At 45.7% G+C, this 22,471-nt stretch overlaps 1 protein-coding gene across 1 annotated transcript; it reads left to right on the top strand.

The window, feature by feature from the left end:
• The first annotated feature begins 17 nt into the window (after nucleotides 1-17).
• AP5M1 (adaptor related protein complex 5 subunit mu 1) lies at nucleotides 18-20,666 on the top strand. The gene is made up of 8 exons (XM_035103736.2): nucleotides 18-1,114; nucleotides 6,639-7,287; nucleotides 8,121-8,348; nucleotides 9,555-9,694; nucleotides 10,155-10,240; nucleotides 14,345-14,460; nucleotides 15,111-15,207; nucleotides 16,202-20,666. Exons 1-8 carry the CDS (start codon nucleotides 1,047-1,049, stop codon nucleotides 16,282-16,284), a joined length of 1,467 nt encoding a protein of 488 aa, XP_034959627.1. The 5' UTR covers nucleotides 18-1,046; the 3' UTR covers nucleotides 16,285-20,666.
• Nucleotides 20,667-22,471: the final 1,805 nt, after the last annotated feature.

Below are 22,471 nucleotides of genomic sequence, written 5' to 3'. Positions count from 1 at the left end.
CGACCCAGTCAGCTGGTGCTGCTGCCGGCGCTGTCGCCGCCGCCGCCGGCTAGGCCCCAAAGCCGCGCCTCGGAGGAAGCGAGAAGGCCCGGCAGAGGAAGGCGGCCTGAGGGGGCTGAGGAGGCGGAGGCCGCTCCTGAGGAGAGGGGCGAGGGGAGGGACTCAGGCCTGTCAGCAGCACCTGTGGGGGGCATTTGAAAAGTGGGGTGCGGGGGTATCCCACGGAGCGAAGGGGGGAGGGGGGGGTCTCCTTCTGGTAGCAAGGGTAGGAAGGTGAGAATATACAGGTATATATATTCTCCATATATATGCCTTGAACACCCCAACTGGCTTTCTCTCTGTATATAAACTGCCTTAAACTCCCCATAGAGAGAGAGAGAGCGCCTGTTGGGGAGTTTAAGGCAGGGGTGGTCACGGTGGGAGGAATCTGCTCCAGGGATCGGAAGACCCTCTAAATAGGGGAGCTCTGAATAGGGGAAGGGGTGCGCGCCCCCTACTCTGGACTGCAAGAGCTTCTGGGACAGAAAAAGGGAGAGAAATCTGGTTCCTTGTGTCTTTTTTTCTGATTGCAAGGGTGCAATTAGGGTGCAAGCTCCCAATTGCAAGGGGATAGTGGGGTTGGGGGTCTTCAGCCTGGAACTGGTAGGGGTCTCTGCTTTTGGAGTGTTGCCTTTGCTGATTTGCGAAGCTAGGGCATTGTTTGGGGGTGCGGGTGTTTTTGGGGTGCCTGTGACTTTTTGAAGGCCTGCTACCCCGGGGAAGCGAATCGTCGGAGGGCTGTCATTGTTTTTTAGTAGATTTGGGGTTGGGGCACAGCTGGTGAGAGGTGTGCCCTAACCTGTGGGCCAAATTCTGGTTGAGGAACAGGGGAACCGGTGCTCATCCAGGGGAGAAGCTAGCAGTGGCTCTGGGGTTGAGGAACTTGGGGTGGGGTTCCTGATCAGAAATTTCCCTTGGCACCCGAATGATGCCTGCGAGAAGAAGTTCCTAGGCTACGTGGCTGTCACGAACGTGGTGGTCCTTCGCAACCCGTTAAGCCACCCGCAATGGCCTTGAGGGGACTCTGGCTCATCGGCTACGAACAAGGGGCATGTGGCACCGTGCTGTTTTCCAGGTAATACGCTGTAGTGAACCTACGTAAGAGTGGTCAGTATGTTCCTTTCACCACCCAGTCACCCAGTGGCTGTTTCCCTGCCCTCTCTCGGCCATTGTGAAGCAGAACGGCCTCTTGTGAGTTGAGCCATCACATAAGGAGCATCTCTTTAAGTGATGGGTCATATCTTGAGGACAGAACACCATGCTTTGCATTCAGAAGTTTCCAGGTTCAACCCTGGGCATCTGCAGTCAAACTAGATTGGGCAGATTAAATGAGAAAGACCCTCCTCCGCCGCCTGAAACTTTGAGAACCTGCTGCCAGTCAGAGTAGACAGTACTGCGCTGGATGGGCGAATAGTCTGAACTGATGCAAAACAACTTCTGTGGTTGCTGTTCCTGCGTAGCTTTTCTACTGCCCAGTTTTCCCTGGGATTGCCAGCTTGAGATAAAGACTGAGGATGATCTCCATTAGAGGAACCAGCCCACCAATGACATTGTGACTTACTGTGATTTTGTTTTCCTAACATGCGAGCCAAGGCATCTGAAAACAAAAGGCATATTTACACTACATTCCCTCTCCCCAAAGATCTCAGGCAATTGTAGTTTGGAGCGTCGGCATGGGATAGCGCTCTTAACAAACCCGAGCTACAATTACCAATATCCTTTTCGAAAGTCATGGCAGTTGAAATTCTATAGTGTCGGGGAAAGACACTATATGTGTCGGGGAAAGACAATACTGGGCAATAAGGCAGTTTCCTATATTCTTCCTATACAGTAAGCCTGCAACACACGCACAGGTTGCATTCTGGGGATATTTGCGCCAAAAGCCAAAATCGCATATAGTCAAAAGACATTGGGTGCAATGGTGGGTAGGATTGCCAAAGTCTTTTTTTGCTGGACATCCACCCTCTTTTTATTATTTGCACGTAAAGATGAATAAGTTAAATCTACATACGTTGCAGGCTTCTTCTTCTCTGGCGATCACTCATATCTGAGTAAGATTGTCGGATTTAACAATGGGTCCGTAAGTGACTGTGGAGGCCAATTCTGGATCCACATGTCCTTCCACAGTGGGGACATTGGTTTCCGGGCGGGAGTTGATCATGATGTGGATTTGCCAAGCGCGCCTTCCTCTTAGACGTTTCTCCCTTGCGTCCTGAGATCGAGTGTCTTCAAAGCCCATGATACCTTTGGTAAATGCTGTTCTCCAACTGGAGCACTCGCAGGCCAGTGTTTCCCAGTTGTCAGTGTTCATACTACATTTTTTTAGATTTTGCCTTGAAACAGTCTTTAAACCTCTTTTGTTGACCACCAGCATTACGCTTTCCATTTTTAAGTTCGGAATAGAGTAGTTGCTTTGGAAGACGATTATCAGGCATCCGCACAACATGTTGTTGAAGAATCAGTGCTTCAACACTGGTGATCTTTGCTTCTTCCAGTACACTGATATTAGTTTGCCTGTCTGCCCAAGTGATGTGTAAATTTTTTCTGAGATACCATTGATGGAATCTTTCGAGGAGTTGGAGATGGCGTTTATAAGTGCTCCATGTTTCACAAGCATATAGTAAGGTTGGTAGTACAATAGCTTTGTAAACAAGCATTTTGGTTTCCCTGTGAATGTCTCTGTTCTCAAACACTCTGCACTTCAATCGGGAGAAAGCCGCACTTGCAGAGCTCAGGCGATACTGGATTTTGGCATCAATGTTGGCCCTTGTGGAAAGGTAACTGCCTAGGTAGGAGAAGTGATCAACATTTTCCAACAGTACAGTAACATTGTATTTTGGGTGGTGAGGTACATTGGTGCGGCCCACAGGAGGCAATTATTTATTATCTCCAATGTTTTTGTTCTGGGTCTATACTTGGGGGTTTGCGTTGCGCAAGCATGGAGGGAATAACCAGGGGATTCCTCACCCTCTAGTACAGCACTGTCTTCCTGAACAGGACCAAGAATGTGGCTGTCATCAGTGCAACGTTGCAATCACAAAACCCTAGTGGCAACTTGCTCTGTGCTTTTGTGTCTCAGCTGCTCCAAAGGCCAGTGTAATTGACTATGAGCTGTGCCTCCTCTCCAGCTTCATGGCTGGAAAAAAGAGATTTGAGCTCATGGAGCTTCGCAGAAAACAGTGGAACACCCTCAGTTGCAAGCAGAATCATGGACCCCTTCCCCGTTTTTCTGGAGTGGCTATCTGGAATAGCAACACTCCGAAGAATGCATAAAACAGGTTGGTGACGTGTTCCTCCATATTGCAGAGCTCAGAAACCACATCAAGTGTCCTAAACATAATGTGTACTCTGCCTCCAATACTGTATTATACCATTTTCCTCCTGTTTCCCTATGGGGACAAAATTCTTGGCAACCTTGGATGGGCTACGTGCCCTGGGTCCTGCATTTACATAGGAGCAAATGCCTTATTCTGAGTCAGACCATTAGTTCACATAGCTCAATATTGTCTACGCTGTTTGGCAGCAGCTGTCTAGGGTTTCAGGCATGCCTTTGCATGGTGGAGGAGTGGCGAGCGCCTCTCCAGTCGCTATGCATGTGACATTGCATAAAATATGCATGTCGCACATGGATGTGCAGTCATGCGGGCACCTAATTTTGCTTCCTCAGAAAGGAGGAGAAGAATTTGCCTGGAGTGCCCATGTTATGGATGTGGGGAGAAGAAGGGTCTATCCCACAGCCCAGACAACCCAGTGAGCTGATCAGGATTTATAAGTCAAATTTTATTTCTATTTTTATTTCTGGACTTTTTGGAAATTCCTTTTTGGTTTATATACTTTTGAAATGCGAGTTCGAACTTTATTTTTAATAAGACTTGAAGAATGCAGCCAGTCTGTTAAAATGGAGTCGAGAAAATAAACTGCGACCTTATTCCACCCCATGTGACAAGTTTTGACCTTGACAGGATTGAACTATGTCAACAAAAAGGTACTCGCCTGAGTTCCAGCGGACTGTTTTGACCTTAATGTGGGAAGTAAGAATAGAACTATGTCAAGAGGAGACACAACAGCAAGAGTTACAGCAACAATTCCAGATGGTGATGGCAGAATATGACTTCTTAGAGGATGAAGCTATTGAAACTGAAGAAGACGAGTGTGAGAATGACAATGATGGGGACTGTGATTTGGAAGGAAAAGATGAAGATGAGGACTGTGATAATATAACACAAAATGAAGCCCACCAGGAAAAAAATGATGATTTTACTCTACCAAAAGTCGGATGGAGTGCCTCCCCTTTGAGGGGGGCACGATTGGATTTACTGGAACTCCAGAATGCCCACAGGGAAGAGGGAAAAAATAGGCAGAGAAGAGAAGAAGCTCAGGGGTCTTGTATGGAGGCCTGGATGGCAAAAGGCTGTAAACGAGGTGGGGTGAAGGGAAAGTGAAGTTGTGATTATAAGGATGGATTAACAGGATTATAACTGGACTGCTGACTACGGAACTTGCTGGATTGGGGGGGTGGAGCCGGTAATCGGGGATGTAAGGTTAGATTGAGAATAGTTATAGTTTTAAAAGTGAATTGATTTTGGAAAAAGGTGAAAATATGGAGGCTTATAGAGGGGGTAAAAATTAGGCACGGGAAGAAAAAATGGGAGTTTGATTTTTCAGTGATTGGACATTAGGTGAAAATGATAATAGCTAATTTAAAAGTAGTATAAGGTATAAAGGTGTATTTTATAAAGTAAGAAACTGTTGAAGATGATAAAAAAGGGAGGAAAACCGGGGAAAGGGGGAGGGTGGGGAAGCACACAAAATATGGTTTAAATTATGAATGGAAGAAAGATTTATTTTTTTTCTTGTTTTGTATTGTCTTTTTTCTTTTTTGTCACTTTTTTCTTCTCTTTTTTCTCTTTTCTTTCTTTTTATTCTTTTTTTGGTATGACAATAGATGGTTGGATGGATGACCTCCTGCGTACTGCCCTGGTTTACTGGAGCTCCCTGGTGGCAGGGGGGGGCTTTGGGGGCAGGGGAGGGGGAGGAGGACAGAAATCCAATCATAAAATGGACCATTTCTGACTGTTCACCTGCGTGGGATACTTCTGTGGCAGGGGAGGACCCATGGAGGGGGGTGGGAAGAAGGTGGAAAAGGTGTTCATGTATGTACCGTCTTTTGTAATTTGTAAAATCAATAAAAATTATGTTTAAAAAAAAAAAGAAGGGTCTATCCCAGTATACAAAGTCGTGATGAGCGTGTGAACATTGCACGCACTTTCACTCACAGGTCTCTGTTTCTTTCACATGAGCATTGGAAGGGTTAAAGAGAAACATAAAGAGCATATGCCAATTCTGTAAAATCTCTACACAAACTGTGATTGTGATTGTTGAGGTTCAGCAGTAATTGTAGTCTGCATTGTAGACTCAGGAATACTTCAGCCATCCTTCAGCCAAAATGGGAATTAGAGACAACAAATAAAAACCTTCCACCATGCCAGGTTCAAACACCGATTCCACATAATGCCAATTATCCCCTTTTGTTCATTCCTACTGTACTTTAAAGTGACACTGTCAACTTGATATTTGGAATTAAATTAATTTTGATGGGGGGAAATTGAGCTTCTGACAGTGGCGTCTTTTAAAAATAATTACTGTACAACGTAGTAGTTAAATCCAATTGTTTAATATAAAAAAAGGTTTTTCTGTTCTCCTGTGGATATTACAAGGGTTTGATATTTCTTTTACTCCTCTGAATAAGGGGAGAATTAACTATGGAGCTGTAGTTAATAAAGGAAGATACAGAAGCAGTTGACAATCAGTTGAAGAATCGGAGCCTACAAACAGCAGGAAAGGTTTCTCAAATTTAGGGGGCTGGAAAAGGACATGAGCACAGAAACAAATGAATTGTCTGTTTTATTGGTAATAGAACTGTAAACAGGCAGGGCTCCAGGTTTACCAAAGTATTGGGTCACAACTCAAGCCTTGGAGTGCTTGCAAAGCCTCATTCCCCTGGGTATAGATAACATCTTGTGTGAAGTGGAACTTCAGATGAAGGCCTGTGTGTACAATGACCTGATTCATGCTGTGATTTCTCCCCAGAAAAGGACTCTGCAAAAACAGCCATTGTGCAGATAGGTGTCTTCATGGAGCATCCACCTCGCACATGAATTGTAAAAGCAGCTTGGGTCAGTTTAGGGTCAGTTTGGTGCCATGCAGCTCAGAACAATTTGGAGCAAGCAACAACAACAACAACAATTTTATTATTTGTACCCCGCCCATCTGACTGGGTTGCCACAGCCACTCTGGTTGGCTTCCAGCAGATAAAAAAACACAATAAATCATCAAACATTAAAAACTTCCATATACAGGGCTGCCTTCAGATGTCTTCTAAAATTGTATAGTTATTTATCTCTTTGACATCTGCTGGGAGGGAGTTCCACAGGGAGGGGGCCACCACCGAGAAGGCCCTCTGCCCGGTTCCCTATAACTTCATCTTTCAGTGAGGGAACCGCCAGAAGGCCCTGGGAGCTGGGCCTCAGTGTCCGGGCTGAATGTCTCAAGCAACATAATGTTAACTTTCCTTCAACCAGTGTGTTTCCACATTGCAGGCGTTACCCCACGGTTGAAAAGCGAGCAAAATACCTCAACGGAGCAAGTTATGTGGCCGTGCCTGAAGACGGCCCTTTCCTTAAAACACTGCTTTTTGAACTGAGACTGGCCGATGAAGACCAGAGCTTCATAGAGCGTAGGGATGGCTGCTCCCGAATCAACAAGACTTCGGTCTATGCCCTTCAGACCGAAAGTGGAGACCTTTGGCCTGTGGTGGCCTTCCAGAAGAGCGGGTTGGTTTACGCCGGCCTCCCATTGGTAGAGCAGCCCTTGGCGCCACGTCCACCTCTCATCAGCATCAGTGGGGTCTCTCAGGCTTTTGCGGTCTTGTCGGGACTGCTGGCTTTCATGAACTCCAGCCAGAAGAGCAAAGCAGAGAGGACTTCCAAAATTGGCCAGCTCCCAGGCTTGCTTATGCAGAGCTGTCCTCTTGGCACCCCGCTGGATATGAACTTGAACGGCTCGCCGTTGGAAAACAATCACGTTGCTCCAAGTGGCCATCCTCAGAAACCGCCAGCTTGGAGAACCAGCATGTACAAGGGGAAGCCTCAAGTTAATGTCTGCATTACTGAAAAAGTCAAGTCTGTGCAGTATGACAAAAGGGATGTGTCAGACATGTGGCAGGTTTATGGAACTGTAACTTGCAAGGTGAGACACTTTTCTGGCGCAAATCTCTCTAACCTATTTGACACATGAATGCACCTGGAAAAGCAAAAAATCAGCTCTTTTTTATCTTGGCATTTGGGGAAGCTGAACCTAATATTTTTAATGCTTCAGCATGCCGCAGAGGAGAGGCTTCTTTTTTTAGATTTGTGAACTATACCAGACTGAAAATCTCGCTTTACAGATATGCTCCTGCATACCTCCCTCCTCGTTTTGCTAGCTGAATAAAGAGTTAAAAGATGCCACTGCTAATTCCGATATCATTTTTTCAGTGTTTAGATTTCATCCTGCGGCGCTTGCATTATTCATCCTCATAATAGCCCTGCGAGCTGAGAGACACTGTCTCAGTTCAGACATTGTAGGTTGTACTTATAATACATTAAAATAGTAAGAATAGTAATGATATTGATAATACAATTCTAGTTATAGTCAGCAACATCTGGAAGGTTGGAGGTTCCTCTTATACTGTGGTTTATATGACATTCCTGCGATAGCTCAGTTGGTGAAGTATGAGACTTAATTTTCAGGGTCGTGGGTTCAAGCCCCACATTGGGCAAAAAGATTCCTGCATTGCAGGAAGTTGGGACTAGATGAGCCTCGTGCTCCCTTCCAATGCTACAATTCTAATTTCTATAATGTTGGAACTAAAAAACCTGAAGAGTAGAAATGTGGATCCCTAAGTGTGCTATTATAGCTATTAACTATTTAAAGGGAAGCCTTTCTAGGAGGTTGTGAAGTGGGCCGTTCTCTAAGGAGGTCTTTTCTGTTCTCATGGATAACTAGGGATGCTTTGAAGACTTATTTTTTTGTCTTTGAAGTGCGACATCGAAGGCACTGCTCCCAACGTGACCATCAGCTTGAACCTCCCTGCCAACGGCTCTCCTCTCCAGGATATTTTGGCCCACCCTTGTGTTACGTCCCTCGACTCTGCCGTTCTGACTTCCAGCAGCGTTGACGTAATGGACGACGCTGCCTTCAGTGGGCCTTACAAATTCCCTTTAATACCTCCTCCAGACCCCTTCGACCTGTGCTTTTATACTTCCCAGGTAAGGCTGCACGATTTGCAATGTTAATCCAGCAGCGGGGTCAGGCACTTGCCAGAGTCGGTACCCCAGCAAGAGGCGCCCAGACCCCCTGGCCCTGCTGCTGCTCCTCGCTGTTCCCCCACCCTCTGGCCTGATGGGGATGACCAAGTGAGCAGCAATGGCAGTGAGGATAGGGAGCAGTTAGCACCACTGGTGATGAAGTGGCGGTGATCGGGACCTGATCCGGAGAAGGAAGGCGTGGGGGGGGAGGAGGAGAGGGAGGATGATGGCCATCTGTCATGGATGCATTAGCTGTAATTCCTGCGTAGCAGGGGGTGAACTGGGTGACCCCTGGGATCCTTTGCAACTCTAAGATTCTATGAGCAGGAAAGAATCTGGGCTGGCACACTTACCAGATTTATGAAGGCTGCAGAAGCAAGAGACCTGCCTGCCTGCCTGCCTGCCTGATCAGTTATCCATTTAAAAATACTGGTTTGGTTTAATTATTTACAGCATGGCACCACGTAATGTGAAGTTTAAGGGTTAAAAGCAACACTTTTAAGCTGGGCGCTGTCAGACTGGCACAGCACAGGTGCAATATCATCAAATTATCAGTCCCAGTTAATAATCTTGCGCCCCTTTCCCAGACCAACTGTGGTTTCCGGACCGTTGTTAAATGCAGCCGCACGTACAGAGATTTGCATCTATGGAAGGCAAAGTTACAGTCACACCTTCCTGTATAATAACGTGGCCTCTCATAACAAAGCCTGGTCTCTTCTCATCTCTGTCTCTCTGAAAGGAATCTGCAAGTTAGCAATGGCCCTCCATCTCATTACATGCTTTGAGTGTGGCATTGGGCAAGTTTTTGGCCTCCATCCTAGAAATATTTCCAGCACCCTGCTGATCAGTGGTTTAGCGAATCTAGCTTGCAAATGAGTTGTTAATTCCTGTTTTCCATCAGAATTAAGCACTTTCTGCCTAATTATCTTACTGTTTAGCAATCAGAGAGTTTATATCTGACATCTGGAAGCTGCCAACCCATTTTAATTTTATTTATTTTACTTTATTCTAGAATATGCACTCTCTCATGCCTCCAAAGAGGCCTCTGGGCAACTTGAAAACCTACAACCATTAAAAAAAAAACCTACAACCATCAATTGATAAAACTCATAAGAATGGTTTTGAAATATGAATATAAAGAATTCAACTCTCTCTCCTCCCACTCAGGTGCCTGTTCCACCAATTTTGGGGTTTTATCAGCTAAAAGAGGAAGAATCACAGTGGAAGTTCACCATTCAGCTGAAGCTTCATGAAAGTGTGAAAAACACTTTTGAGTACTGTGAGGCCCGTATTCCCTTTCTCAACAGGTGAGAATCCTGCAATTGTCCCCTCTTTTCTGGGAGTGGGATTTTCAAGAACCAGCATGTTTCCTTCCCTGGGGGCAGGTAAAAGTTGTCGTTGGAACGAGGCTTGAAATAGAGCATAGCCCAATGTCATATCTAGCCCAGTGTTGGGAAACCTTTGACCTCCCAGATGTTGCTCAGTGCTGCTCATCACCATGGGCAATGAATAAAGACTGGACCAGAAGTTCACCTTTTACCAATATGATGGAAAGGGGGGAGGTGTCTCCACTTGCCCCACAGCTGGAACCATTTACAACAGAGGAGTGATGAAGGCTACTGCTTACATCGTCTCCTGGTGCAAATCTTTAATTTGCACCAGATTCACCTCGTACAGAAAGAGTGCACTGTTGCCGGTTATTTAACGAAGGGGTTCCAGGTAAGCCCCAGGTTGCCGTAACGGGGTTTGTTCTTCTGTTGGCGACAGGGGACCCATTACACACCTGGAATACAAAGTCAGCTACGGCCAGCTTGAGGTGGCGAAAGAGAAAAGCTTGCTGGTTTGGGTCATAGGTAAGAGAAAACCTATTCCCCCCCTTTTCCTACTGGAGGATGGCTGCTTACTGAACATGTTTGAAAAGGCGTCACAGCCACCTTGCTGGCTACTCCGTCCACTCTTAGGCCATGGGAAGATCAGCCAAATTCTCATTAAAGCCTTTTCCCTCCCGGTGGGCTTTGCCAACCAGGACTTCTTTTACTTCTCTAGCATAGAGTTGGCGGCCAAGAGTGTGAGCTCTGAACTCAGGCCAGGCATGCTCTCATCTCAGGCAAAAACTCCGTGCATCCCATTTTAGGCAGCCAGCTGGCCCTCAGTTTCCCTTGCTGTAATGTGGGGGCAATGATAATTCTGACCTTTCCCACAGAGATATCATTAGCGTTATTTAGCTCGTGTATTTGAAGGGCACACTTGTAAATTACTGTCAGTATCCCTCCTCTCAGCCATCACAGCCCCTTCCTCCATATTCTCTGCTCTGCCTTCCTGCTTTCTCCTTAACTAGCCTTTCTCCTCCTTTATTTGGTTCATATGTGCCTAAGGAATAGCCTTGGGACGTGGGTGGCGCTGTGGTCTAAACCATAGAGCCTAGGGATTGCTGATCAGAAGGTCGGTGGTTCGAATCCCCGCGACGGGGTGAGCTCCTGTTGTTCGGTCCCAGCTCCTGCCAACCTAGCAGTTCGAAAGCATGTCAAAGTGCAAGTAGGTACTGCTCTGGCGGGAAGGTAAATGGCATTTCCGTGCACTGCTCTGGTTCGCCAGAAGCGGCTTTGTCATGCTGGCCACATGACCCGGAAGCTGTCAAATGCCGGCTCCCTCGGCCTATAGAGCGAGATGAGCACCGCGACCCCAGAGTCGTCTGTGACTAGACCTAATGGCCAGGGGTACTTTTACCTTTACCTTAAAGGAATAGCCTTGGGGCATTTAAAATGTATAATAATAATAATTTTATTATTTCTACCCTGCCCATCCGGCTGAGTTGCCCCGACCACAAACAAATTTTGTTTGTTTATTACCTTTCATTTAAGAGTTGCTTCCTATGAAGCATCTCAAAGCAGTTCAACGAGAAAAATGTCAACAGTAACATCGTGTGTAAAAATAATTCCACATATAGAAGCAATAGCAGAGCCAATACAGATGCAGACTGGGATAAGAATATCCCCTTAAAATGGAAGGTCTTCAATAGGGACCGAAAGAGCAGTAGACAGTGGGTGCCTGTCTGATACGTAAGTGGAAGATGTTTCAAAGTATAGGTGTGACCACTGTAAAAGTCCAGTTTCTATGTACATACATGCAACATTTTCTATTTATGCTGCCTTTCCATAGTTAAAACCATGCTCAAGGTAGGGGGGCGGAATGTTGCAGAATTCAAAACACAACAGAAGTAGCCATAAGCAATAATGAAAACACCAGAAAGTACACAACCAAATTTCCACATAAATCATAGTGAAGGTACAAAAGAAAGCTACAAAAAATTAATGTCAAAACTCCCTAAGCAATACCACAGCCTAAGAGTCTGTTCAGCAGCCTCGGCTATTGTAGCTGGAGTCAGTCGGGGTGCTGCCCTCCCAGGCCAGGTGGGGAAAGGCCTGCAAGGCAGGGAGCAGGGTCTTCCAGGACTCACAGCCAAGATGTGGATTGGACATCCTGTGGAATGGACCCTCTGATGAGATTGTGCCTGCAAGAGGCCCTATCCTGCAGAGTAGCAACGGCTGTCTAGGGAGTTCAGTTGGGTCCCAGTGTGGTGTAGTGGTTAAGAGCAGTGGACTCATAATCTGGTGAAGTGGGTTCGATTCCCCGCTCCTCCACATGCAGCTGCTGGGTGATGCAGCTGCTGGGTGATCATGTCTTCTGGGGCTGCGTTCCTGCATGAATCACGCAACCCGCGTAAGATTGCGGACCCGAAAGATGTGCTTGGGGGGGGCGTGCTCTCACTAGAGAACAAGGCACCCCAAAATGTGTGTCTCTGGGGCATTGTGCAAGATCATCACCCCCCAAAAAGCACTTTGGGGAGAAACCATGGCATGAGAACCGGGCACTGTGCTCTCCTGTGAAAAAAAAAAAACCAGAATGTCCCGGTTATATTGGGACACTAGAAGGCTATGCTTATACCTCAAGCCAGTGTGGTGTAGTGGTTAAGAGCAGTAGACTCGTAATCTGGGAAACCGGGTTCGCGTCTCCGCTCCTCCACCTGCAGCTGCTGGGTGACCTTGGGCTAGTCACACTTCTCTGAAGTCTCTCAGCCTCACTCACCTCCCAGGGTGTTTGTTGTGGGGGAAGAAGGGAAAGGAGATTGTTAGCCGCTTTGAGACTCCTTCGGGTAGTGATAAAGCAGGATATCAAATCCAAACTACTACTCCTCCTCCTCCTCTTCTTCTTCTTCTTCTTCTTCTTCTTCTTCTTCTTCTTCTTCTTCTTCTTCTTCTTCTTCTTCTTCTTCTTCTTCTTCTTCTGTTATCTGTGATGCCAAAGATTCAACCAGCACCCCTAGATATGCTCTGCCACTCAGCCTAAAGCACATGGGTCTTGCAGGTAGACAGGAGGCAACACAGTTGGGGGGGGGACTTCTATCATCTAATGAAAGACCAGCCAGGAAGCTGGATTTGGGGTGAGAGACCCCCATGGAGACATTAGATTCTGCAGCCAGCAACTCCTTGAATAGACTTGAGCAAATAATAATTCTCAGCACTCGGTCTGATTTATTTCACAGGCCTATTGTAGTTCCCATTTATTTTTATTCCCACAAAAAGAGCTGCATTGTACTTTATTAGCGTCAGTGGTGTCTCACTCTGTGAACAAGTTCCCAAGCTGCATGTGTCAGATACGGGACACTTTAATTCTTAGAACTGCTTATTCTGATATTTGGGTTAGCCAAAATTTAAAACCTTGGCTCAACCTTGGAAAATCTTAAATAGCACCTGAGGATATTTACCTCTTGGTTGTCGAATTCCCTCCATGCCCTGCAGCCCCTTCCTAGGTTGCCTTTAGGCAAACCACAAACAATTCTATCCGCCTCAGTCCTTCTTCCCTCCATCTGCAGTATGGGGATAAAAATACTGAGCTACATTATGAAGCTTGCTGTAAAGGGGACTGAAATAAACCTTAACAATGTGAAGTTCCTGGAATATTCAGACGTGAGGAGTCAATTCTAAGTGATGCAATGTATTTATTTCAACAATTTGTATGCCACTTACTCAGAGTTGCCTCAGAGTAACGTGCTGGTGATCCAATACAATAAGACAAAAATGTGTTAAAATCAGAATTCTGTTAAAATTGTAAGAACTCACTCATTTAGTGCTGTGGTGCCTAAACTTTGGAACTCCCTGCCTGGTGAGATCAGGCAGGCACCTTCACCATGCTCTTTTCAGCGCCTGCTAAAAACATTATTGGAAACATGCTTGGAAAGTTGAGGAAATTTTAATCTGTTTCAGTATTTTAATTTTTGTACGTTTTAAAGTATGGCTTCACATTTTTCTTGGTTTCATTGTTTTCTCTTTTTGTAAACCTCTTTGAGGTTGTGTGTGTGTGTGTGTGTGTGTGTGTGGTTCTTTTTTACAATCAAGCAGTGTATAAATTTTATGAAATGAAATAAATAAAATGGGAGGGGGTTCTGGCTGACCTCAACTGGAAGGGCATTCCACAGAGCTCCTGCTGGTTATGAGCTGTGCGTTCAAGCCATGGGGAACCACTAACAGTTACTCCTAAAGTTTCTTCCTCCTCCACCACCACCACCTCCTCCTCCTCTTCTTCTTCTTCTTCTTCTTCTTCTTCTTCCAGCATTGGGGCAGTATTTGCCTGTAAAGGGTTTAGGTCCAAACCAGAGGTGCAGGTGGCCAGATCCATGTTTTTAAACCAAATAGGAAGTAGGGAGGGTGGCTGATTTAAAGATCCATGGGCTGGGTTTCTTCACTCAGGACTTAACTCAGCCTTCACTCAGGACTTAAAAGTACCCCAGGTGGAGCTGCCCCAACAGTTCTCTCAAGTTACGAGTGGTCCCTTTAGGAGCTGGTTCCCGTGGGCTCCAAATCCTGGGCTTCACCCCCCACCCCCACCCCTTCTTAGAAGTCTTACATAAATGCTATTGCTATTATTACAACTCTGAAACCTTTCTTTTTCTTTTAAAGGACAAAAATTCCCCAAGTCATTGGAAATTTCCCTTTCTGGGACTGTCGCTTTTGGCGCCTTGAGTCAGGAGCAGCAGATTGACCCTGTGTGTACTGGAAGCACCGCTTACATCAAAGTAAGCCATCCTCTTCAAGAGAAGCTGGGACTTAGTTGTGCAGTTGTGTCGTCGTCGTCCCCACCCCCCAAAAAATGGATGGATTGGGCACTGTTTTCATCAGAAAACTTTGTTAGGGCCTTCAACCTGGATATGGGTGGGTTTTAGGAAACAAGATGCAGGAATACCAAAACAGTTCAAGGGGTATAAGAGCTTTCACTAGCTGTAGGAAGTAACCTCATTGTGCAAAGATTAGATAGGATACACCGTATTTCCCCGTGTATTAGACGAAGTTTTTTGACTCAAAAATTGTGTCAAAAAACAGGGGTTGTCCAATACACAGATAGTGGCATGGGGGCGGGGGAGAAAAGCGACGCACCAGCCAGCCGGTTCGGAGCGCAACTCCCCCCCCCCCCCCCCCGGTGCTGCTGCACATGGGAAACTATCTAGGGAGTGTGTCGGGGGGGAGGGGGAGAGCTCAACAACTTTGGCCCATCTCCCCTCATTTACTTAAAATGGAGTCTCCCCAAAATAGGAGGGGGTCTTATTCATGGGGGCATCTTATAGTTGGAAAAATACGGTATATTCTCCCTAGTCTATGGGGACGGGGAGGTGTTTGAGCAGAAATGAGGATCTGTACATCTTACTGTTTTCTGCTTGGTTGTGCTTAGCTTTATTTTAGAATCCTGGATTTCACCCTGACCGGATGTTACACAGACCAACATTCCATCCAGGTCTTTTCTTCAGGAAAACCAAAGATCAGTACAGGTGAGCAGGGTAACATCTGCCGCTGGTTTCACGTTAAAACACCTTTAGCAAGGTATAAATAGGTAAACTTGCCTTGGAGCCTCCATTTCAAAATTACATTCTGCAGAATTTATCATTATTGTTATTAATTAAATTTCTACACCACCCTCCATGCGGCGACCACAGTGCAGTTTACCATATGAGAACACAAAAATGCAACAGAAACAATAACACGCACAGTTTAAAAGGCCATAGATTTAATTAGCCAAAAGCCTGGGGGGAAAGGAGTGTTTTTGCCCTTCGCCTAAAGATATACAATGAAGGTGCCAGGCGAACCTCCCTGGGGAGAGCATTCCACAAGCAGGGAGCCACTGCAGAGGAAGGCCTGTTCTTGTGTTGCCGCCTTCCGGACCTCTCGAGGAGGGGGCACACAAAGAAGGGCCTCAGATGTTGATTGCAGGGTCTGGGTCAGTTCATATGGGGAGAGGCAGTCCTTAGGTATTGCAGTCCTCCTGAGCCATTTAAGGCTTTATAGGACAAAGCTAGCACTTTGAATCTGGCACCTCCCAACCATCCAGTCTAGGGAACTACCCACTAACAGAGCCTCGGTCTTGCCTGGATTGAGCTTCAATTTGTTGGCTCTCATCCAGTCCATTACCGAGGAAAGACATCGGTCCAGCGCTTCCACTGCCTCACCTGCAGATGCAAAGGAGAAATAGAGCTGCGTGCCATCAGCATATTGCTGCCAACATGCTCCAAAATGTAGCTTTCAACTATATGATTTGTTGAGTAAAAACGTTATGGCCTTTTATTACGTCTAGCATAAACGTGTTGTTTTTTTAAAATTATGAAATTACAATCTCAAATGTATTTTAATCATTTGTGCTTTTGTGTGTTTTGATATATTGTATAGCAGCTTATTTCTCTCTCCTCTCTCTCTCTCTCTCTCTCTCTCTCTCTCTCTCTCTCTCTCTCTCTCTCGTGTGTGTGTGTGTGTGTTTTATTTTAATTTCAGCTCGAGAATTGCTTTCTTCAGATTATTACATCTGGAATTCCAAAGCCCCGGCACCTGTAGTGTATAGAACTTTGCTTTTCTAATTTCCCCTCAATTTTGTACTTTAAATGGGAAAAAAAGTACTGAAATATTTTAACTGATCTGTTCATTATTTAAGCTCTGGTTTGGGGGGGGGGGAAACAACAAACATCCTTATTTCGCTTAAATGTTGTTTATTGTTTTGTGAGTCTGCCCACCCCTTTCGTAGCTACCTGTAGCCAATGACATTGTATGGCTTTCTTTCACCACCAACACATCATCAATGTTCTTCAACTGGTCGTCCTGCCTTTCTAGAAATCTAGATATAGGAATGCTATGGAGTGGGATCTTTATTGGGGGGGGGGGCAGACTCTTGCAGGTGCTGTGGACCTTAGTGTAATAGCCTTTTTAACTTCCTGTTGGGCACAACCATCTCTCCTCTTTGGCCAAGCCCATTTGTAAAGAAACCTGTATGACGTAATCCTGTTTTGAAAGTAACTCCGTGCATGTGCAGAGTGCCTTTCACTCAACACTGAGCAACTGCAGTCTGGCGCTGTGCCATTGGAATTCTAGAGCTGGCCTTCCTTCCGGGGCTGTTCACCCATTAGGAAAGACAGAGCAAAGTATTTGATTCACAACTCAATTCGTGCTTCTTGAAATGGATCTTTAAATCTACAAGCCTAAAGGTAAAACTACAAGCCTATTACATTAGTCGGTGCAAGTTGACAGGGGGTGAAATCCTTTTCCAAAGGCCACAGTGCGGCTTAACGGCATAAAAACACAAAATGCATAAAATAATGAGAAACAATTGCCCCCCTCCCCCATTTAAAAGGCCATAGATTGTCAGATGCTGCTGCAAAGCATTCTGACTAGCTTTAACAGCTTCCAAGCTCCTCTTCCATATAAACCCAGCAAGCCGAAGAACAAACTATTCCAATTTTTTTGAAACAGAGAAGTCACAAAAGCTGCATGCTAATTCTACATTTTAAAAAAATCCACTGGTATCTTCAGGAATACAGGAAACGGTTTCAGCAGGCTGTTGGAATAAATGGGCAAAATTGTGAAAGGTGGGGGGAAACTTTGGGACCCTGGAGAGTAGCACAAAAGGAGAGACAAACAGCATCTTTCATCACCAGGCACAATGGCCAGACTTTTGTTTAACTGTGTTGCTGTGTGATAAATAAGATCAGTGATTGTGTATGGGGAGAAGTTTCAAAAACTATAATTTGAAAAACTGCTCAGGTTGAGATACCAATCTGACGGCTGGTTCAGCATCATAAAGAGGAGATTGATTAGCGCAAGCCACAATGCTCGGCCAAAAAAAGACTGCTTGGCAAAACTTCTGAAAGGACAGCCAGGGTGTGCTGAAATTAAAACCCCCTGTTTCTCAAAGATACCATCTAGGAGATACCACCTGTATGCAGACATTAGTTTGCTTCTTGGTAGTTAGAATATGTGTGTATAACACTGTGTACACACATAAGGACAGAAGAGCCTGCCGAATCAGGCCAGTGGCCCACCTAGTCCAGCAACCTGCTCTCACAGGGGCCAACCAGGGGCCAATTGTGGGGAACCCACAATTTGTCCAGTCCTCTTTTAAAGCCATCCAAGTTGGTGGCCATCACTGCCTTCTGGGGGAGAGAGTTCTGTGAAGAAGGACTTTCTGTTCTCTGTCCCGAATCATCCATCATTTTAACTCCATTGGATGTCCCTAGTGTTACAAGGGAGAGAGGGAGAAAAACTTGATCCACTTTCTTTACATACAGTGGAACCTAGGTTTTCAAACGCATTCCATTCCGGAAGACCGCTCAACTTCCGAAATGTTCGAAAACTAAGGATCAATGGGGTGGCTGCAAATAGAATCATAGAGTTGGAAGAGACCACAAGGGCCATCCAGTCCAACCCCCTGCTGAGCAGGAAACACCGTCAAAGCATTCTTGACATATGCCTGTCAAGCCTCTTGGTAGCAAATTCCACTGCCGGACAGCTCTTACTGTCAGGAAGTTCTTCCTAATGTTTAGGTGGAATCTTCTTTCTTGTAGTTTGAATCCATTGCTCCGTGTCCACTTCTCTGGAGCAGCAGAAAACAACCTTTCTCCCTCCTCTATATGACATCCTTTTATATATTTGAACATGGCTATCATATCACCCCTTAACCTTCTCTTCTCCAGGCTAAACATACCCAGCTCCCTAAGCCATTCCTCATAAGGCATTGTTTCCAGGCCTTTGACCATTTTGATTGCCCTCTTCTGGACACGTTCCAGCTTGTCAGTATCCTTCTTGAACTGTGGTGCCCAGAACTGGACACAGTACTCCAGGTAAGGTCTGACCAGAGCAGAATACAGTGGTACTATTACTTCCCTTGATCTAGATGCTATACTCCTATTGATGCAGCCCAGAATTGCATTGGCTTTTTTAGCTGCTGCATCACACTGTTGACTCATGTCAAGTTTGTGGTCTACCAAGACTCCTAGATCCTTTTCACCCTTTTCAAGTTTATTATTTATACCCCGCCCATCTGGCCGGGTTCCCCCAGCCACTCTGGGTGGCTTCCAACAAAATATTAAAATACAGAAATTCATCAAACATTAAAAGCTTCCCTAAACAGGGCTGCCTTGAGATGCCTTCTAAAGTTCTGGTGATTGTTGTTATCTTTGACCTCTGTTGGGAGGGCAAAGTCAATTGGGGGGAAGGAACGCACCTCGGAAGCTGCTCGACTTCCGAGGCACATTTGAAAACGGAAGTAATTACTTCTGGGTTTCCTGCATTCGGGTTCCGAATTGTTTGGCTTCCGAGACGCTCAAAAACCAAGGTTCCACTGTACAAGGTGCAGATGAGTTGGTAAATGGCTCCTGCACTGGGCCACTTCAGGTGGCAGATTTATCATTCTGTTCCAGCTGGTGTCATAGGAACACCAGAAGCTGCCTTCTACCGAGTCAAACCCTTAGTCCACCTAGCGCAATATTGCCTGCGCTGGCTATCCCAGATGCAAGGCATGCCTCTCTCCTAGCCCTACCCAGAGACTGAACCTGGAACCTTCTGCAAGCCGAGCAGGTGCCCAGCCACCAAGCTACGAATGTTCTCCGTCTCTTGGCTCCAGCGCCCTTCCTCAGCTTTGCCGTACTGGCTTTGAAAGCGATTGGCCGAAGTAACGCAGAGCCAAAAGAAGTCTGGGAAGGAGCAGCTGATTCCCCAGGAGAAGAAATCAGGGGTGCGCAGGAGGAAGAAGGAGACTCCCCATCGGTCGGCGCCAAGCAGACTGAGACGCCTGTTGGGAGGGGAAAGTCCATTGCTCTCTGTGGTAAACTCTCCTCCCGTCGCAGGACAAAGGCAGCACCCCTGTGTGCATTCCAAGGAGATCAGCTGGACATCCCAGCGCTGCTTTTGATTCTGTCTAGAAACCTATCTTTTCAAGATAATTTCTTTCACAAAACAAAAAAGTAAGGGGGGGTTGGGGTGGAAGACAAAAGTCTGTTTCCCATTTGGTAGGTGACCTGTTTAATGTTTTCTCTGTGTCTGGGAACTCCTTAGTGTAATTACCGACCTTTGAACTCCCCAACTAATCCGGAGCTATTTTGTATTCCTGACTCATCTTGAAGGCTGGACCTCTCTTTTCTTCCGAGTCTGCTGCCACAATTAAAGAAGAAACAGCTGCATTTCAAAGAGATTCCAATTCCAGAAGCTAAATCGTGATTGACACGTTCTTATTCTAAGCTATAAGAAACTCGTAAGAGTCCTTTCTTGGGTTAAAACTTCAATCATTTTCTAAAAAATTATCTCAATATGGATTTTATTCATTTTCTTTGAGAGCCATTCTTTGCACAGACACACACACACTGCGTTGGTGGCAAATATGAACTGCTAGCATAAGGGAGTCTTGGGAGTCTGAGCCATCTTCTTGAGACAGAAATGGGCAAATTCCGTTTAGTGTCAAAAATTACGATTAGGGAATCAGACACCTGCCACATAGCCTAGCGTGGTTCCAGACAGCCAAAAGATGAAGGAAGTGGGACGTTCTTGAAGTCGGACACCAACGGCGAAGGCTTCTCATCAACCCAACAGTGAAAGCCGCCAATAGGAATTCACAGTTTTGCCAGTTTAGGAATGTATAATCTCTTATTCCAGTTTAGCATAACTTCTTTCGGTTCCTTAACCCAAGGAGCAGTAGTTTTGCAAAAATGCAAATTATTAGTCATTAATTCCCCCCCCCCCAAAAAAATCTCTGAATGTCTGCTTTGAAACGGCTAGCAAAATAATAAGATATTGAGATAACGCTGGCAGCCGTTTCTGGAATTGGAGGCAACACAGGTGGCCAAACTGAACAGTTGGAAGTAAGGAATTGTGGAAATAGCCAGGCTCCTTAAGTGGATGCTCTGGGTTTACTAAAAAAAAAAAACCTTTTACAGAATGTGCAGCCGCAATCCAAATACATAAAATTCACTTGAGTTCAATTTCCAGATTTGTTTTGGGCAATGCAGATGCTTATTTAAGATTGGGGGGGGGTAGCTGTCCACATGGTGCTGCTCTGCTTTCGGCTTGCAGTGTCTCGAAAGGAGCTTGCAGAAGGGAGCAAGTTAACTAGCTTGCAATCCTATACTCGCCTACCTGGGACAAAGTCCCTCTGCCTTCAGCGGGGCTTACTGTGTAGACATGTATAGAACTGCACCGTTACCTTTTAATTTTAGTGTCACATTTATATCCCGCTCTTCCTGCAAGGAGCACACGTGGTTCTCCCCTGCCCTCTCTATTTTATCCTCACAACAACCCTGCGAGGCTGGCTAGGCTGAGAGATAGTGACTGGCCCAAGGTGACCCAGTGAGCTTCACGGCTGAGTGGAAATCTGAACCCTAGTATCTCACAGGTCTTAGTCCAGCACTCTTAACCACTGCACCACACTAGGTCTATAATTACAATTTCTTTTGTACAGTCTCGCCTGTATTAGCTTTCTCTGAGTTGCTTCTGCAGCAAATTTATCACTACTATGTCAAGACCCAGCAAAGTTCCACTTCACCGTTTGGCTTCAGGTCAAGTCCGACTGCTTCGAGATGTCTGTGAGAAGCAGGGATAGGGAATATTTTTAGGTCCGCAGGCTGGATCCTGACCAGGATCAGCCCCGCAAGCCAAAGTTTTATCATTGGGCACCTGTCAATCACCTGCCATCACAATGAGATCAAGTGCAGCTAGAAGATTCTTTTGTTGGTTGCAGAATTTTGCAGAATCCCCTAAGGGGGTGGGGTTCCCTCATTTGAAAAGGATGAGAAATAAAAATTTCTAGGTATTCTGTCATCGTTATATCAAGGATGATTACATTTGTTCACCACTTTTTACAAATCTAAGCGACTTACAGAAAATTTTAAAAATGCAGAATGATGTACCAAACATTTACAATCCGAAACACTACCTAATACCTGGGGGGTGGGGGCAATAAAAAAAGAAGAATGCCTTTCTATGGCTGCAATAGACCCACAAGCAAACACCTTTTGTGGTCTCCCCCAGACACATCTGGAAGAATGAAACCCATGAGAACGGAAAGATGGCAAAGAAGCCAGGACGCTGCCTTTACCCTGATTCAGACCATTGTTCTATCTAGCTCAGTATTCTCTACACTGACTGGCAGCAGCACTTCTAGCCCTTCCTGGAGATTCTCACGACTGCAAACCTGGGATGTTTGCATGCTAGGCAGATGCCCAAGCACCCAACCACAGCTTTCCCCTTGAAGGAAGCTGCTTTATCCTAAGACCAATTGGTCCAACGAGCTCAAGTCTACACTGACTGGCAGAGGCTCTCCAGGAGGAGTCCAGGTAGGGGGCATTCCCAGCCCTACCAGGAGAAGCCAAGGGATCAACACAAATTTCTAGAAAGCCTTCGGGAAACCCCAATGCCTCTTAGAGATTAAACTAGCTTGCAGGGTGGTGTGGCACATTCAAATCCCCCAATCTCAAGTTTACTTGTTCATTTAATTCAGAAGATAACCTCCCCACACCTTGAAAGCCGTCTACTTGCTCCCCCAGTGCAAAAAATCATCTAGGCATTCAGTGCTAGAATATTTAATTGGCAATGTTTTTACTCAGCACCATTTGTGTTATTTAAAACACACAGACACAAATTTCAAGAAGCAGGTGTTTTTAAACAAGTCGCCCATCGCTATCATTTTTTGCCCCTCCCCTAAAAGCTCACCAATTCTTCACTTTTGGGTGTTCCAAGTTCCGGAAGGAAATTGAATACCAGTAATCGGGGAAGCGGCAGAAATGA

The sequence above is a fragment of the Zootoca vivipara genome, chromosome 1, assembly GCF_963506605.1.
Source record: "Zootoca vivipara chromosome 1, rZooViv1.1, whole genome shotgun sequence".
Classification (NCBI taxonomy): domain Eukaryota; kingdom Metazoa; phylum Chordata; class Lepidosauria; order Squamata; family Lacertidae; genus Zootoca; species Zootoca vivipara.
This window is presented reverse-complemented; position numbering and strand designations above follow the sequence as displayed.

What these genes read in the sequence shown, in the direction of transcription:
- AP5M1 (XM_035103736.2), top strand. Translation starts at nt 1,047, where the DNA reads ATGGCCTTGAGGGGACTCTGGCTCATCGGCTACGAACAAGGGGCATGT. An exon ending in GAAGCACCGCTTACATCAAA is followed by an intron (nt 14,461 to 15,110) that starts GTAAGCCATCCT and finishes GGTTGTGCTTAG; the next exon opens with CTTTATTTTAGAATCCTGGA. An exon ending in AAAACCAAAGATCAGTACAG is followed by an intron (nt 15,208 to 16,201) that starts GTGAGCAGGGTA and finishes TTTTAATTTCAG; the next exon opens with CTCGAGAATTGCTTTCTTCA.